The following is an 18617-nucleotide window of genomic DNA, read 5'->3' as shown; positions in this document are numbered from 1 at the left end:
ACTGTGTGACTCCTTAATATTAAACACCTGAATGATATGCAATATGATATCATTTAGTGATCGGTCACTGAATAAATCTACATAGTGCAAAGTCAACCCTCCTACTATCTGACCATTAAGTATCACTTGGATGGTTGATAAACCATGACAGCCTGCATTATGTTCATCTACAAATAAAGTGTAGAGTCGACCCTCCGGCTGTGTGTCAATTAATCGTCACTTTAATGATAAATAAACCATGGCAGCCTGCAAATTAGTCATCTACATAGCGCACAGTCAACCCTCCTACTGTCTGACCATTTAATATCATCCACTGTGGTTAAGAATGATTGATAAACTAGGCCCACCATCAATATAACATCATGTGGTGAATGCATCTACACAGTACATGGTCAACCCCCCTACTCTATGACCATTCAATATCCGTCACTGTGGGTTTGAAAGATTGACAAATCTGAGAGGTTCCTAGTCTTTTTCAAGGGGGGAACCCAGTCCCGCAAACCGTATTCAGGAATTTTCACACTTTGCAAATCCCAACTCTGAACTGGTGCTTGCCCTGTTGGATGAGTAACAAATAAATAACATGCGATAAATTTCTTGGTTTTGTTTTTTTACCTGTAGGCTCTTCAAGCCCCAGCCTGCCATGAGAACATGGTTAAGGTCGGAGGTTACATCTTAGGTGAATTTGGTAATCTCATCGCTGGTGACCCCAGGTCAAGGTAAGTCTGAGTTTTTCTTGAGGCGCAGCTTTCTAGCAAACAATTTAGTATACAACCAATTTACAATACCAATTCATCCAAACTTATATTTATTTCCATACTTCATGAAAACAGGCTACAACTTTTTTTTTTCTCAACGAATAACCAATAAACAAAGCTAGTTAATGAGCTGAGAAAAAAATAAGTAGAGTATGGAGGCATCTTCTGGAAGCTGAGGCTTAATGCAACAGATGTACTATAACCATTTCAAATGACGTACTATAACCATGGCAACCAATGTACTATACCTGATACTTCACGGAGGCAACGGAGGCAATTGCCTCCGTTGCCCCTTGCCATTGCAGAATCAACTCAGGAGTTGTGTTTGAACCATAGCACTTGAAGCCCTCAATATAAGTCTACTATCACAAATAGCCAAAATAACAAACCTGTGAAAATTTGAACTCAATTGGTCGTCAAAGTTGCGAGATAACTATGAAAGAAAAAAACACCCTTGTCACATGAAGTTGTGTGCTTTCGAATGCTGGATTTCGAGACCTTAAATTCTAAATCTGAGGTCTCGAAATCAAATTCGCGGAAAATTACTTCTTTCTCGAAAACTACATCATTTCAGAGGGAGCCTTTTCTCACAATGTTTTATACTATCAACCATTACTCATAATCAAGTAAGGTTTTATGATAATAATTATTTTGAGTAATTACCAGTAGTGTCCACTGCCTTTAAAAAGCAATAACTGATTTTCGTTTTAATCTCCGCAGCCCCCAGGTGCAGTTCAACCTCCTCCATTCCAAGTTCCATCTGTGCTCCGCCCCCACAAGAGGACTTCTTCTCTCCACCTACGTCAAGTTCATTAACCTCTTCCCTGAGATCAAGCAGATCATTCAAGATGTAAATGTGTAATCTAGGATTTCAGCTCCCAAACACCCCCCCCCCCTGAAAAAAAAATAAAATAACAAATAAAATAAATAAATAAATAAAAAACAAATTTTTTCAAAGTCAAAGTAAAGACGATGTGACTTCTGATGTCACTCGAAAACCATAACATGATTCGCGCACAAAGTGCCAGGTAAAACCTTTGTGTTTTGGCAGCCAGCTAGAAAGTGTACGCAATCTTACCATGACTACGCGTCTTTTTGCCCGGCGAAACATGACGTGTACAGTGTTTTGTCAACAGAGGGCAGTTTGAATGTACATTGTAAACATAGGTCACATTGTCTATGCCTTTGAAATGTTTGATTGTTTTAATCCTATACAAATGTAGATGTGGGGTGTATATAATAAAACTAACATGTGAAGATTTCATTTTAAAAGGTGGTCATGCGAACAGTTAAAACAAATTGGGGGTTGAACAAAGACAAATTGATAAGTCAGTTTGTCTTTGCTCTTTTTTTTTTTTTTTTTTTTTTTTTATGAGAGATTGCCTAGTTTCACAAGGCCGGACGGCCACTTTAAGGCGAGGGCTACACTTAACTGATTTTGGCTGTCGACCCAAATCAACTGCCACTAGGAGCAGGTTGCTACATACTCCTGGGGCTGAAACAGGGTTACCTCCCTTCACATTCCGTAGGCATGGGTATCCACTAGGAGCCTGGTTGGTGGAGCAGAATGCACTACCTTCCCAACTTTTTAAAAAAGTAACTATGGTTAAGTGCCTTGTTCAAGGACACAAGTGTCATGATATGACAAGTGTCGGGTATCGAACCCACACTCTGCTGAGCTTGGTGATCTTTATGAACAAGTTTCAATGTTTTGCATTTTTGTCGTCGTCGTAGGTTCTCAAGAATGATAATCAGTTGCGGAATGCTGACGCTGAGCTCCAACAGCGAGCTGTTGAATACCTCAGCCTGAGCGTACGGACTTCATCTGACGTACTAGTGAGTAAATCTCTCTCTCGTAAGTCCATTAGGGCATCCGCCGTCCCGTGGTGGTCTGAGAAACAAACTCCCTCTTAGCCTCCCCGTCCAGAGCTGTTGTCGTTTTCTCATGCATGTGATGTCTTTTCAGTGCCTGAATGTTGAGTAATAATAATATACACATATTGACTGACAATGAGGTAACTAGTGTACGTTTATTCCCCCGAGGGACTATGAGTGACCAGAAGAGCGACCGGCCTAGGGAAATAGGCCCCTCTTTTGGTCACTCACAGGCCCGAGGGGGAATAGACGTCTGCATACACTTGTCAGTCACTACATGTATGTGTTTTATAACACAGCATGGTCTTAAATGTGAAATAATACAGAAATCTGGAAAAGAAAGGAAGTTTTGTAGTTGCTGTTCACGGTTCAAGTCAAAAGAGGGCGCTGTAACCGGGCACTATTTTCAAAGACTAGTGCCCGCTCCGGAACTAGTTCCCGCAAAATGCACGCGCGATCACTAGACTATATGAGTTCATCCCACGTGACCGTGTTTCAGCCAACCAGAATACAGAACAAGCAACAGCTGTGCTATAACAATAAACAGTACCTCGTTATTATATTTCTGCATTTTACAAAAACGTTATCTTTCTTAGCTCCTGGGAAGTAGACAGCGACAATACAACACTATATCAACCACTACCCTCGCAGGTACCCGTTTATACCCCTGGGTGAAGAGAAACAATTATAGCAAAGCATCTTGCTCAAGGACTCAAGTGTCACGACCGGGATTGTAGTAAAACCCACACCCTCATGACTAAAACCATTATTAGTATAAATAGCTCACCTTTGTTTATTTCTTTATAACCAAGGCAACCGTTCTGGAAGAGATGCCGCCATTCCCAGAGAGAGAATCTTCCCTTCTTGCCAAGCTGAAGAAGAAGAAGCCCTCGGCCGTCGTCGAGGAGAAGAAACCTAGCAAGCCGATCACAGTAGAAGTCAACAACACGGCGGGAGAAAGCAGCACCGACGTAAGTAATCACAAACCTCGGGGCCAAAAGGCAAAGTATACCTTTGCTTTTAAGAACTGTTTGATTGTTTTATCCCTATGTAATAATAATAATAATATTTACCATACTTGTAACGCGCCTGGATACAGTGCGCATATTATTTACTGCAAGGTGAGTGGGAAGAAGTTTGAATAGTGAGACCTAATACTTAATACCATGTTTACAAGATGCTGTGGCGCAATATGCTGCTAATCCAGCCAGGAACACCGGGTCGAACCCCTTCTTATTTCGATAAGTGCACCCGGTTCTTTTACGTGCGTAACACAACACACGGGACCAACCGTTCTTGTTTAAGGACACTGTGTCACCACCGGGGCTCGAACCCACACTCCGCTGATCGGAAACACCAGAGTTTGAATTCGGTGCTCTTAACAGCTTGGGTGCGACACTTCCACTTCTACAGTAAATTTAGATGGAAATTTGCATCGGGATGAAGAATATTGATTTTGATTTTACCCAAATACATTGATGTGTGTTAGCACTGTATACTCAGTGTTTCCGAGCTTAGATCACTTGAGTTTGGTCAAGCATGTCTGAGAACCTAGAGATAATGGTCGACCCTGGAGTTTCAAGCTGTTCACACCATCCAAAAATATCACTACATCTATATTTTTGAACTTTTCATGCTTTTGTACAATCAATTGATATTAGTAGTACTGTCCTTTCCAAATTAATAAGAATACACAATCTGAGAAACCAAGAGTAAGTTGTCCTTTTGTTAAAAAAGCTTAGATCCCTTGGGTTTAGTTATGCATGTCTGAGAGCCTCGAGATAATAGTTGACCCTGGAGATTAAAGCTGTTCACACCAGACGACAAAAATAACACCACCATTTTGTTGTTTCCGAAATGTTCCTTTTTTTTGTACGATCATCAGTAATAATTCTTCTGTCCTTTCCGTATTACCAGATACCGAATAATATAACCCCAGTGTCGCAGCCACCCATGCCAGTGGCCCAGCCTGCTCCCTCCACTGACCTCCTAGGTCTAGACGCCGCCCCGGCTGCACCAGCTCAGTCATTCTTTGACTCGATGAACATGAACGCTGGCCCGACGGGCGGCCCTGTGGCAACTAACAATTTCGGAGGTGCCCCTGCTGGAGGTCTTCTAGATATGTTTGATGCCCCGGTGTCGACGACCTCCGCTCTTGACCCTAATGCCCTCTCACCGGGCGCCGAGGAAAACTTCAGCAAGTGAGTAAATTATTTAGTCTTAAGTCCATGTCACACGAGGGCAATTTACAAGCAACAAGTTCTAAAGAAATCTCCAGAAAAAGTCATTTGCACTTTCGTTTTTTTTTTCTATTTTCCTTCTGACAGTGAATGTCAATTGTTCTCTGTGCATACGGTGCAGTTGGTTGCCTCCAAATTGCTTAAGAGAGTTGCCCTGAGTGGCATGGCTTTTCAAGGCAAAGTTGACCTTTTTTTATTTTACCATCTGGGCCCAATTTCATGGCTCTGCTTACCGTAAGCACAGAATAGGCGCTTACGGAAGCAGGGAATTCTGTGCTTACGGCAAGCGTATTTCACGGGTAAGCGGTGAATTTGGGCTTCTGCCCGTGCATACTTCACTTTCCTTGGCATTCTACGCTTACTGGGTAAGCGCAGAAATTCAGCGCTTGCACGTAAGCGGGGAATCGCGATCGTAAGCGCAGAATTCGGCGGTAAGCAGAGCCATGAAATTGGGCCCTGATTGTTTTCAACTTTGCTCTGCTGATCAGAAACACCAGAGCTTTAGTCCAGTGCACTTGGCCAGTGCTCGAATTTGGAGGGGAAAATCCATAAGTCTGGGTTGTAGCTCAAAACTTTTACTGGACTAGATAATTTGTAACTATCAAAGTGACAAGAATTCACTATCTAATGTACATAGTTTCACATTTGAGCTGTTTATTAGAACTTACAGTAAAAGAGAAGATTTGTCTAATTTTTCTTTTGGGTAATACTTCAATACCCAATGGAATTTAAAGATGTCAGTTTAAAAATGCAGTGAGGTTTTATTGTTCTATTCACAAAACCGCGGAATTCGTAAGTTTACTGGCCTGACACCGAACTTATTGGCCTCTGGTAAGAATGCGGTGGTAATTTTAGGCCCTGTTTGGCCACGTTTGTTCATACTGTGGGTTCTTGTCCTGATCGTTATTGAATTATTTAATTTTTCTCGCAGGTTTATTTGTAAAAACAACGGCGTTCTGTTTGAGAACGACCTCCTCCAAATCGGGGTCAAGGCAGAGAGTAAGTCAATGTACTGTCGACTTGTCCTGTTCTTTGGTAACAAGACCACGATGCAATTCACCAACTTCAGTTCGTCAGTCAGCACCCCTGGGGAGCTTTCAACCCATATCCTTTGACATACTGTGACTCACATAGTGAGAAGGGAACTAGACTTATACTTTTTTTGTTTTTGAGATCGATCAGCCATCTGGGTCACGAGAAAATAGTGAAAAACCGATTACACATTTTGCATGACATCGACGAACAAACAAAAAGTGATAAAACGTTCAATGAGCCATAAACTCCAAGCGGGAAATTAGTTTGATTTTTTTCTCATAAAATATGACATTTCAGACAAATATTTCAAGGGATGTTTTCTACTATCATCATCATTAGACCAAGTTAGTTTTACGTAAATCTGTGATCTTAGACAAGTTTTTTCTTACCAATTTTGTAATGTTTCTTTGAGGAGTAAATTTATTTTTTTCCTCTAAGCTTCTTGGAACACACCTGGGCCCAGTTTCATAAGCCTATAAGCACAAAAACCTGCTTAGCACAACAAAATCTTGCTCAGCATAAATAGGTTACCAGCCAGAATGCTACCATTGCTGTGACTGGTACCTCGGTCTTTTCTTGCTTGGAGTTTTGCTAAGCAGAATTTACCTCTAAATCTGGGCACAGTGGTTGAGTCCAATGCTCTTAACCATGTTTTTTGTTTAAAAGTTTTTGGGGTGTCATGGCCGAGCGGATAAGAGCACTGAATTCAAGCTTTGGTGATTCTGTTAAGTAGAGTGTGGGTTCAAACCCTGGTCGTGACATTTGTGTCTCTGAGCAAGACACTTCACTATAATTGCTTCTCTCCACCCAGGGGTAACTGGTACCTGTGAGGGCAGAGATGGTTCTTGTGATTGATTTAGCCGAGTAGCGCATTTGTTGCACAAGGCTGTATACTCCCCAGGGAGCTGAGATGGTTTAAGGAATGATTTAAGGCCCATTGACCAGGGGTAATAATGTTGGATTGCCATGAGCGTCACTGCGTGACGGACCTGAGCGTGATATACTGTAAGAAAGTGTACTGCAACCCACAAAGTCTTTGAGACATACTCTGCTAGGGTCAAAACATCAGACCATTAACTATTGTTTAGCAACCATTAAAGAAAACAATTTTATATTCCTTAACCTTTGACCTCACAACTCGTTGTGAAAGCGCCCCCTATTGCCGATGTGTTAGACGGTGGAGCGCAGGTACAGCAAATGATCACGGTGGAATGCGTCGAGGAATTCACCAACCCTCCCTTGCTGAATATCGTCTTCACGTAAGTCTCAGAAAACAGCATTAACATTTAAAGGCACTGGACACTATTGGTACTTGTCAAAGACCAGTCTTCTCACTTGGTGTATCTCAACATATGCATAAAATTACAAACCTGTGAAAATTTGAGCGCGATCGGTCGTCGGAGTTGCGAGATAACTATGAAAGAAAAAACACCCTTGTCACGAAGTTGTGTGCTTTCAGATGTTTGATTTCGAGACCTCAGGTTCTAAACTTGAGGTCTCGAAATCAAATTCAATTAAAAATATTAAAGGGAAGGTACACGTTTGGTAATTACTCAAAACAAACATTAACTTAAAAACTGACTTGGTAACGAGCATTGGAGAGCTGTTGACAGTATAAAACATTGTGGGAAACGACTCCCTCTGAAGTAACGTAGTTTTTGAGAAGGAGGTAATTTCTCACTAAAATAATAAAAGACTTCTAGCTAGAAGTCTTTTATTCCTATCTGAGAGCACACAAATTCGTCCAACAAGGGTATTTTTTCTTTCATAACTTCGATGACCAATTTAGCCCAAATTTTCACAGGCTTGTTATTTTATGCTTATGATGGGATACACCAAGTGAGAACACGGGTCTTTGACTATTACCAAACGTGTACAGTGCCTTTAAAAACATTGGAATCATACAGGGTTGGTAAGGATAAAATCTCTCGTTTCTAAATAGTTTGAAAACTAACCGATTATCAAGGTCGTACTGGAACAAATTTTCTGTGAAATTTTTTCCTTTGAACATTAGAGATACAAGATTTGTACTCAGACACATATTATATCATAGCATCACCTATTCATATGTGTCAGGCACCTGACTAACTATTTATATTATAACGCACATTAATTTAACTCGAACCATCATGTACATGTACAGCACACCCAGGTCTGGTACCCAGTCCTCTGATGATATAAGGTAACATAGTCTTAATCGCACCACAGTAGAAGTAGAAAAATTTTGTTTTTTAGCCTGTACTTATTTTAACATAGAGTGTAATGATCTTCGTACAAAGGGGGGGGGGGGGGGAAAACCGAAAGCATGCGTCTTTGCGAAATGTTTGTTACCTACTACGAGCAATTTTCAGTAGAGGAGGGTTTACAGACCTTTGTACCTACTACCTTTTGCCATCTTTAAATAGAGTTTGAAATTCCTGTTGTATAAACCTGTATCCTATTCCATTCATGTTGGTCTTGTACCCTTGACGCGCTATGATGGTTACAGTTCAAATAATCATTTATAGATGAGGGATCAGGCACCAGAGCTTGAGTCCAGTGTGCTAAACCACTCAGCCATAACATATCGTGTCAAGACTGGGACTCTAACCCTCACTCTGCTGGTCAGAAACACCAGAGCTTGAGTCCAGTGTGCTAAACCACTCAGCCATAACACATTGTGTCAAGACTGGGACTCTAACCCTCACTCTGCTGATCAGAAACACCAGAGCTTGAGTCCGATGCGCTTAACCACTTGGCCACGACACGCCACCAATATGACTGGATAGTGATACAGGTCTATACCATCAATAGTCCTTGTGGTTCATGGGTCCTGTCTGTCTTTCGACTCTTTTTGAAAATCACGTTTTTGGCCGACTCTTTGTCTCCTCTCGTTAAAAAATTATGTAATGAAGCCACACAGTTTTATAATAGTTTGGGGTTGAAAATGTTGTCTTTGTCCGACCCATTATTATTTTCAGGCATGTGAGACTTCCACTTTTCAGCTGATTTCCTCTTGTTTGGTTTTGATTTTCTTCTTTTTTTCTTCACTGTGGTTAATAATTACTTGATAGTTTTATGAGGAGTCGGAGTGCAGGTCAAAAACTGGGGTTTCAAAAATTGGTTTCTTTTGTAGTAGAGGGATTAGTAAGTTAGGAAAGCTGTGTGTTTGTCCGTTTTTTTTTGGGGGGGGGGTGTTTGTTTGATTGTCTGTTCGTTTTTTTTTTCTTTGCTCATTACACCGCCCTTGTTCAGGGCTCAAAATATGCACTGTCCAGGTGCCTTTTTTGACAGGCCTTGAATTTGTACTTGGGCTCTAAATTTAGTCTGTGCCTTCACAGGCCTGCAATGACACGAAGGCCATAGGTCTGTTGCCCTGGCCTTGGTGCCCCCTTCTAAAGTATCCAAAAGACTTTCAGATTTTCCGATTGAAGTGGTACTCTGTCCCACAAGAATCGGTCGCAGATTTATTTGCCACCTTTGCTCTTCCAGGCCTGTATGCTTCGCTTTTGAAAGGGCAAGGGCACCAAGGCAATTTTTCCTTGGTAAGGGATACCCTAGGAGGAAATGTTTCAGTTCTTCTGTAGCATTTCAAGGGCACCAAGGCAATGACAAAGGGGCGTGGAGACAATCGCCTTTGTTGCCTCCAGGAAGTATCAGGCCTGCGCTCTGTCTCCGACTCTTTAATACGTCACAATTGAACCTTGGAAAGCCAGCGTCCTTGACGCACAATTGCCGTCCCAAACCTTAACCCAGTACAACCTTACCCCTATCTAGGACACCACCTGTAGAGGTCCACGTTGAACCCCCACATGCCCCTACCAGACCCAGGTAATTCTACAGAATCCTCCAGTTACTTTCTTGCAACCGAATAAGAAGCTAAATGGTCTTAGTTAACCCTCCTACGTTTAGTGCTATTATCCAACCATTCAAAACCAATCGGCTGCATGTGTTAAGGTGGTAGTATTGTGCACGGAACTATTCAAACTTTTCTTTCTAAACCACAACATTGGATGATATCGAATGGTCAGACAGTAGGAGGGTTGACTATTCACTATGTAGATGCATTCATCACATGGCATCGTCACAGGCTTGCTTATTATTTTCATGGATGATATTGAATGGTCAGACAGTAGGAGGGTTGACTTGTACTATGTAGATGCATTCAGTTCACCACATGATATCGTCACAGGCTTGCTTATTATTTTCATGGATGATATTGAATGGTCAGACAGTAGGAGGGTTGACTTGTACTATGTAGATGCATTCAGTTCACCACATGATATCGTCACAGGCTTGCTTAATATTTTCATGGATGATATTGAATGGTCAGACAGTAGGAGGGTTGACTTGTACTATGTAGATGCATTCAGTTCACCACATGATATCGTCACAGGCTTGCTTATTATTTTCATGGATGATATTGAATGGTCAGACAGTAGGAGGGTTGACTTGTACTATGTAGATGCATTCAGTTCACCACATGATATCGTCACAGGCTTGCTTATTATTTTCATGGATGATATTAAATGGTCAGACAGTAGGAGGGTTGACTTGTACTATGTAGATGCATTCAGTTCACCACATGATATCGTCACAGGCTTGCTTATTATTTTCATGGATGATATTGAATGGTCAGATAGTGGGAGGGTTGACTATTCACTATGTAGATGCATTCAACACAAGGTATCATCACAGGCTTGAAACTTATTTTTATCATAAAAAACCACTGATATTAAATGGTCAGATAGTAGGAGGGTTGACTTTGTACCATTTATGCATTCAACAACACAAGGTATCATCATAGGCTTGCATGTTATTTTTATCATATAAAACCACTGGGTATTGAATGGTCAGACAGTAGGAGGGTTGACTTTGTATTATTTTTGCATTCAACACAAGGTATCATCACAGGCTTGCATATTATTTTTATCATATAACACCACTGGATATTGAATGGTCATACAGTAAGAGGGTTGACTTTGCACTCTAGATTTTGCTCTAATGATACCATTTCAGACTGGCATGTTATTTTTATCATTAAAAACCACTGTGGATGATATTAAATGGTCAGACAGTAGGAGGGTTGACTTTGCACTCTTTAGATTTTGAAATACTCTCATTGAATAGTCATAGAGTAGGAGGGTTGACTATGTACTGCTTAAATGCATTCACCACTTGATATCATATTGCAGGCTGACATAGTTTATCTATCATTAAAAACCACAGTGGAAAATATTGAGTGGGCAAACAGTAGGAGGGTTAATTTTAACTAAATATTCAGTTGAAATCATGTGAGCTTCGTTACAGCGATTACTGGACCATTTCAAAAGTTAAGCAATGTCTGAACGCTCTAGCTGTAGTTTTACTTTGAGAATAATTATTTGACGACGACCTTTTTGTGAATCCACGTCATGCACGCAATAAAAATAATTGGCTGTCCCATGATGCATTGGTGTCGATGCTGAGGGAAGTTTGCGTTTGATTAGTTCATGTCATGTGCTCCCCCTGGGTTCAAGTCACGAAGTTAATCAAAGGCACTAAGTAAATTACAAAACTTGCATTGCTATATTTTTCATTATTGTTTATTTTATGTAATTTTTTATAAAAGCATATTAGAACAGTTAGTCCTACCGCATGGCATGCCCTTGCCCGTTTTTGTTTGTGTTTTGTTGTTTGAAAGGAACGAAAATTGTGAAATTTTTATTGACTTTGGGTCAACAGAGAAAAAAAGACTAGAGCGGGATTTGAATCAAAGGCCTCTGGATTGGCGCTCAACCAACGGGGCTATCTAGCCCTATGTTGGCAGTCTCCCTTCTTTGACAATATCTTTGTTCGGGGATGCCAGCCAGTCTGAAGCCATACAGTTCTTATAACCGTTGTGCAGCCAGGGATCACACCCAAGTTTGCGACACAACGTGGGAAGCGGTAGGCAGGGGATCACCTTTAGGGGATGCGACTTTGTGTTTCAGAAAAAACTCAGATACCATGAATCGCCTGACAGACATTTTTTTCATGAGGGGAGGGGGGGGGGGCTACTTAAAGGGAAGCTACACTATTGGTAATTGTCAAAGACCAGTCTTCTCACTTGGTGTATCTCAACATATGCATAAAATAACAAACATGTGAAAATTTGAACGCAATTGGTCATCGGAGTTGGGAGAAGATGATGAAAGAAAAAACACCCTTGTTGGACGAATTTGTGTGCGGAATAAAAGACTTCTAGCTAGAAGTCTTTTATTATTTTATTGAGAAATTACCTCTATTTAAAAATCTATGCTACTTCAGAGGGAGCTGTTTCTCACAAGGTTTTATACTATCAACACCTCTCCAATGCTCATTACTATTAGTCAGTTTTTAAGTTAATATTTGTTTTGAGTAATTACCAAACGTGTACCTTCCCTTTAAATGCATCCATTATTGCATTTTGTGCATGCTGGTGAATGTCATTAGCCTTTAAGGTACGGTGGACACTTGGAAGAGTGCACCATTGGTTTTGGATGAATAGCAAACAAGTTTACCCAAACCAAATAGTGCCCTATTAAGTTGTCCACCATTCCCCAACATGGCTTATCTTGGGTCTTGACATGTAATCTTCAAATGCAGTTCATCTAGACAATCATGATACCCACTTCAGTCTGCTTTCTGATTTGTTGCCCCTTAGATAAATTAGCCAAACTTGTATTAAAATACTCTGGAAAAAGCCTACAACACATTAAAGCCATTGGACCCTTTCGGTTCAGAAAAAATATTAGAAGTTCACAGATTTACAAATAACTTACAGGGTTTACAGAAGGCAATGGTGAAAGACTTCTTTTGAAATATTATTCCATGAAATGCTTTACTTTTTGAGAAAACAGCAAAACAATATAAATTCTCGTTAACGAGAATGACGGATTTATTTTAAACACATGTCATGACACGGCGAAACGCGCGGAAACAAGGGTGGGTTTTTCCTTTGTTTTCACCCGACACCGATGACCATTTGAGCCTAAATTTTCACAGGTTTGTTATTTGCTATAGAAGTTGTGGTACACAAAGTGTGGGCCTTGGACAATACTGTTTATCGAAAGGGTCCAATGGCTTTAACATCTACGTAGGAGAAAGTTCGAGTGAGGCGCTACAGTTTCCAATGTCGTTTATTGTTTGCCTTTACCGATTTTCATTTTTCTTCATTTGTTTTGATCGTTCAGCTCTGGGGGTGTCATGCAGTACATCAACCTCAAGGTCCCAGTCATGCTGTCCAAGTTTTTCCAACCGACCAATATGTCATCGGCAGATTTCTTCAGCCGTTGGAATCAGCTCAATGCGTAAGTTTATAATAAAAAATAACAAACAAAATAAATAATGAAGTCTTACATAGTGCACATATCTACCAACAAGGTACTCCAGGCACTTTGTATGTACAATTTTTCAGAAAGGTGGGTAATTGAAGTTATGAAATCTGAGACCCAATTATGTAGCACCTTGTAAGGGTTTAACCAAGGTGCTAAGGCGCATACAGCAGCCACGGCCAGGAACACTGGGGCGAACCTCTTCTATTATCGCAAGTTTGTCTGTTTTTGTTTCAGTTCTACACACGAGGACCAGAGCATTTTCAAGGCTAACTTCTCGATGGACAGAGATGCAAACAAAACCAAAGTGAGTTTTAACAGTCTGATTGGAAGCACATTTAAGTCAGACAACCTCGATCTATGAGTAATTTTACAAGACCAACATTTTAAACAGCCAATAAAGGATGATCTCAAATATATAGATATTGCAGTTTTCTAATAGCTGGGGTCCGTCTAGGAAACATACAAAATATAACGAGTCTCTTACCTCATGTTAAAACATGGTAAAAATGGGTTTTCTCCAGAATGCTCCAAGCCAAACTTCTGAAAAACGTAGGGTCAAACAAACCCGTGCGACAATGGTATCGTGACATCAGTGGCGGCTATTTGGTGTGGAAATGCCAAAGCTGGAGAAGTGTGTTCAAAACCAATAGGGGAAATTCGTCACTGGCGTCTGGGGTCATTATTATAGATAAGCCGTTTTTGACTCTCGGCTGAAAAAGCCGCGCGGCCGCGTGCATTTTAGACTCTAGATATTTATTACTAAATGCAAATTTTTAGAGTAAAATGGTTATTAACCGGTATCTGCAATGTCTATTTGGCCATAAAAAGGTAATAGTTGACATATTGAGATCATCCTTTATTGGCTCTTTAACAAGATCAAAGTTTGTGCAGAGTTTTTTACATGTTAACTGTTTACATTTGAACAAGCATCATAGAGAAGACTTATACTTTCGATATGAATTGAACATTACTCTATGCCTCAGGGTTGCACCCTGGATTGCCCCCTGGGGGATAATGGCCGGCCTTGTCACGCTTAACCCCATCAGTATGACCGAGCCACTCGCTCTGCAAGCACAATTTATAATTTCATAGAGCTGCATAAGTGCAAATCGTACTAAGCACAAAACAATTTTGCTTATCATAATGAGGTTATGGCCAAAACACAATTCCACATACACATGACCGATATCATGCTCAGTTTTTGCTTAGCAGATAATAGTTAAGCAACATTATTTATTAAGTGGTCAACCATTTTTTATTTTTTATTATTTTTTACTCCATGGTGCAACTGACGACTTGAATCTCAAGTTAATAAAATTGAAAATATTTATAATTATTGTAAATTTTAATATTTCTTTCTTGTTTTACTCTTATCAGTTGATTGGATTTGGGATAGGCCTTCTTGAAGGTGTTGATCCAAACCCTGATAACTTTGTCTGCGCTGGTATCGTTCACTCTAAGAACGCCCAGATTGGGGTGTTGCTTCGTTTAGAGCCCAACAAGGCTGCTCTGGTAAGTTCCAAGATTTGTTATATAGATTTTTTTTTGGAGAGTGCGTAGCGAATTTTGACCTCAAAGCCCTGTTTCTGCTGCTTGCGAGTTTGTGGCGTCAAAATTTGTATCGCATTCCCTTTCGCAAGAAGTATAAACTAGGCTTAACTCACGAGGCCTGACGGCCACTGCAAGGTGAGGGCTTCACTTAAGTGATTTAGGCTGTCTACCCAAATCAACTGTCATACATGTAGTACGTATTATTTATCTTAGTGATTATTTTAAGACAAGCGTACAAAATGTTTTCCTATAAGAGTGGTGCAAAATTTATTTAGATATTAGATGGCCATGTTCCTTTAGGTAGGTAGTTAAATTTTGCATCGTGGAGATACAATCTAGTAAGGTTTGCTGTCAACACGATGAACATGAGAAGGATTTGAAAGTTTGCATGGTGGAGAGGGATGTTCCAAATGTGTCCGAGATTGTCCTAACTCTTTGTTAAATCCACCCCAGTTAGCTCGCCATTTTACTAGCTACATGTAGTCCGTCAGCTTTTTTAATAGTCCATATTACGAACGAAATAGGGGCGATTTTCAACACTGTACTAGCCAGCCGGACTACGTGGAGAGAATTCTGACTGGTCCACGGGTGTTTTAACCGGCATTTGGCCAGCGGACCACTGTTAAGGAGATCACTGCTTATTTGCTCATGGGATTTTTTGTCTTGATGTACAATTTTGTTTCTACTTTTTTTCAGATGTACCGGTTGACGTTACGCACAAGTAAAGAGGCCGTTTCAAAGGAATTGGGGAAACTGTTATCCACCCAGTTTTGAGCAGCTGAAACCAGTTAGATCCGGTCCTGTCCAGCTTGAACCTGTATGTAATCTATCTACAACTGACATAATGCTTCTTCAGGCTTGTCTGAACCCCTGTTTAAGCCAGTGTAAACCGGATTACACTGGTTGTGACCAGTTTGTACCTGTATTTAATCCAGCTAAAAGCGGTGTGTACATTTACTAATTCGGACCTGTCTACCTGTATTTAATAAAACCGGAACCGGCATACACTGGTCCAGACTAGTTTGTAGCTGAAACTGGTTCATACTAACAAACCAATCTTTAACTTGAGTTAATCCAGCTGCAAGTGGGTCAGACCGGTTAGCACTTGATATTGTAAACTAGATTAAACTGGTTCAGACCAGTCTGCACAGTGTAACCAGCTTCAGCCGGTAGAAATACTTACTCAACAAACTGCCTGTACACCCATCCTAAACCAGCAGGTACTGGTTCAAACGAGTCTGTACCTGTTATGTAATCCAGTTTGAACTGGTACAAACCGGTTTGAAGCAGCCCTTTGTATGTGTATCTAGTTGGAATATTTTTAAGTCTGTGCAGATGTTAGTTTTGTACCAGAAAAAAAAAGAGATGCTTTCATAAAAGTATTGCATTAAAAAAAAGGTCAGCATTTTGAGCTTGTTTTTGTCTGGAATTGTTTGCGTCGGAACAAAGAGTGGTGCAGTAATTAATACTTTGGGTTGAAGCCCAACAACATTATTTCTTTGTATCTCATTTTCTATGTAATATTTTCCCCCTTATTATCTCCTTATTACTTTGTTCAAAAAGGACATAAAGTTATAAAATTTAACTTACAGAAAAAATAACAGCTCACCAGCTAAGTATCATGTGATGTATATTGTTAATGGCCGGCTCCCATTATTTCATTTTACCACACAAAACTCTTGCTTTTTAGCAGGGTCAGCTTACCAGCTAAAACTTCATGTGATGTGTAGTGTTGGTTGACTGGTTCCCTGCAAACTTTTTGCTTAGCGATATTTTGGTAAAGCACACATTTTTGCTTGACAGGGAAAATTTGTTTTTAAGCAGGATACCAGTCTAAGTGTGATGTCATGTTTATTGTTTTGACCGGTTCCCATCTAATAGTGTAGAACGGTAGATCTCAATCGTCGTCTGTGTCTGCTTTGCACGCCCTCGTTGTCGGCTTTAGACAGAGATTCAATCACTGTGCCATGTATGTACAATACAACATTTAGGAGCATCACAGCTGACTTGTACAACAACATTAACCCTCCTACTGTGTGACCACTTAATATCATCCCCTGTGGTTTTGAATGATGGCCTAACTATGCCATACTGCATAGTGTGCCAGCGAGCCTGTCATGTGTTGAATGCATCTATATAGTGCATAGTCAACCCTCCTACTGTTTGAACACTCAATATCATCCCCTGTGATTTTGAATGATGGCTTAACTATGCCAGCCCTGCAAGATGGGATGATTGTGTCTACACAGTGCACAGTCAACCCTCCTACTGGTTGACCATGCAATATTGTCCCCAGTCTTGGGATGTCAGACAAGCCACCCCGCAATGTGTTGTTATGGTGTGAACGCAACTGAACTGTTCACAGTCAACCCTCCTACTGTCTGACCATTCAATATCACCCACGCTGGTTTGAATGATCACATGCCCTGTGTCAGCCTTTGCACACTGCTAGGTCTGTGCACAGCTATGAGCAAGATCGGGTGGCGACCATTTGTCAACCACTGGTCAATGTTCCATGGTTACCTATGCATTCAATACATCCTGGGTACCAGGCAAAATCAACCAATGGTCGACTATAGTCGACTATAGTGCCTCACTCGAACTTGCTCTATGCAAGCATAAACACCCAATGGAGGCTAATGGTTCAAATGGTCGGTCAAACTCGCTGAGCTGTTACAAAAAAGAGGAGGAAACCACTACCCTTTAAGTATATTTAAAATTCTTTGCTGAAGAGTTGTCAATGAAATTGTGGGGTGGGGTGGGGTGGGGTGGGGTGGGGTGGGGCTGGCTAAGGTTACCTTTTCAAACTTTTCATGGGCTGGGGGGAGTATGATTCAAAAGAGGGCGCTATCGGAACAAGTTTGAACACAGTTTGCCGTATGGGGAGACCGAATCTCCGGGGAACAGAATAATCTCCTCCCACACCGGTTACCCGACCCAAAATTTGAAAAGAAATGTTATCTGTGACGAAAAAAAATATATAATGGTTTGTGTTTTTGTTATAGTTGTATTACGGTAGGTTCGTAAATAAGGAATACAATTACATGTACTATATATTATGAAGCTTGTTTAGTATGCTACCCATTTATTATTAACAAATTATATTTGTAAAAAGTATTAAAACGAACCGAATGTTAAAGATTCAAATTTATTAAAATTATAAATAATATTATGAATGTGTTAACCTGATGACTGGACCATTGTTTTTAGATTTAACAATGAAAACAAAATAAGTTTAGTTTGTATTTGTATTCGGCAATAAGTTTCTTGGGGAAGGAAATGTTACTGCGAGTAATTAAGGGTATACCTTTTCATAACCTAAATGTTTTCAAGAAATATTTCTTTTCAGAATTACTTGTTGCCATTATCCCCTTGCGGAGGCTTTCTTTCGGAGGATAAGGTCTTAAAACTGGGGTCGATCTTACAAAGAGTAAGGACTAGTCATAGGAGATGTTAAAAACTTAAAGGCAGTGGACACTATTTGGTAATTACTCAAGATATTTATCAACATAAAACCTTTGTTGGTGACAAGTAATGGGGAGAGGTTGATGGCATAAAACATTGTGAGAAACGGCTCCCTCTGAAGTACCAAAGTTTTCCAGAATTTGATTTCGAAATCTCAGATTTAGAATTAGAGGTCTTGAAATCAAGCATCTGAAAGCACACAACTTCCGGTGACAAGGGTGTTTTTTCTTTCATTATTATCTCGCAACTTCGATGTTTCTGTTCAGCAGAGTGTGGGTGCGAATCCCGGTCATGACACTTGTGTCCCTGAACCTGAACAAGACACTTAACTTTAATTACTTCTCTCCACCCAGGGGTAAATGGGTGCCTGCGAGGTC

General features: G+C 40.5%; 1 protein-coding gene across 4 annotated transcripts in view; it reads left to right on the top strand.

Moving 5' to 3' along the window:
* Window positions 1–17533, top strand: part of LOC117305013 (AP-2 complex subunit alpha-2-like) — a 35567-nt gene extending 18034 nt beyond the window's left edge. Inside the window, exons 14-26 of one of the 4 annotated variants that reach the window (XM_033789695.1) lie at window positions 622–719; window positions 1479–1608; window positions 2493–2594; window positions 3446–3604; window positions 4551–4834; window positions 5805–5977; window positions 7044–7167; window positions 8052–8090; window positions 9665–9718; window positions 13081–13197; window positions 13459–13528; window positions 14602–14736; window positions 15472–17533. In XM_033789695.1, the coding sequence (XP_033645586.1) occupies window positions 622–719; window positions 1479–1608; window positions 2493–2594; window positions 3446–3604; window positions 4551–4834; window positions 5805–5977; window positions 7044–7167; window positions 8052–8090; window positions 9665–9718; window positions 13081–13197; window positions 13459–13528; window positions 14602–14736; window positions 15472–15549 (1563 nt within the window). In that variant the 3' untranslated portion in view covers window positions 15550–17533. The remainder of the gene's footprint in view (window positions 1–621; window positions 720–1478; window positions 1609–2492; window positions 2595–3445; window positions 3605–4550; window positions 4835–5804; window positions 5978–7043; window positions 7168–8051; window positions 8091–9664; window positions 9719–13080; window positions 13198–13458; window positions 13529–14601; window positions 14737–15471) is intronic. The other 3 variants (XM_033789696.1, XM_033789697.1, XM_033789698.1) reach the window with 3 other exon arrangements.
* The last annotated feature ends 1084 nt before the right edge of the window (window positions 17534–18617 follow it).

The sequence above is a fragment of the Asterias rubens genome, chromosome 22 (assembly GCF_902459465.1).
Source record: "Asterias rubens chromosome 22, eAstRub1.3, whole genome shotgun sequence".
Classification (NCBI taxonomy): domain Eukaryota; kingdom Metazoa; phylum Echinodermata; class Asteroidea; order Forcipulatida; family Asteriidae; genus Asterias; species Asterias rubens.
This window is presented reverse-complemented; position numbering and strand designations above follow the sequence as displayed.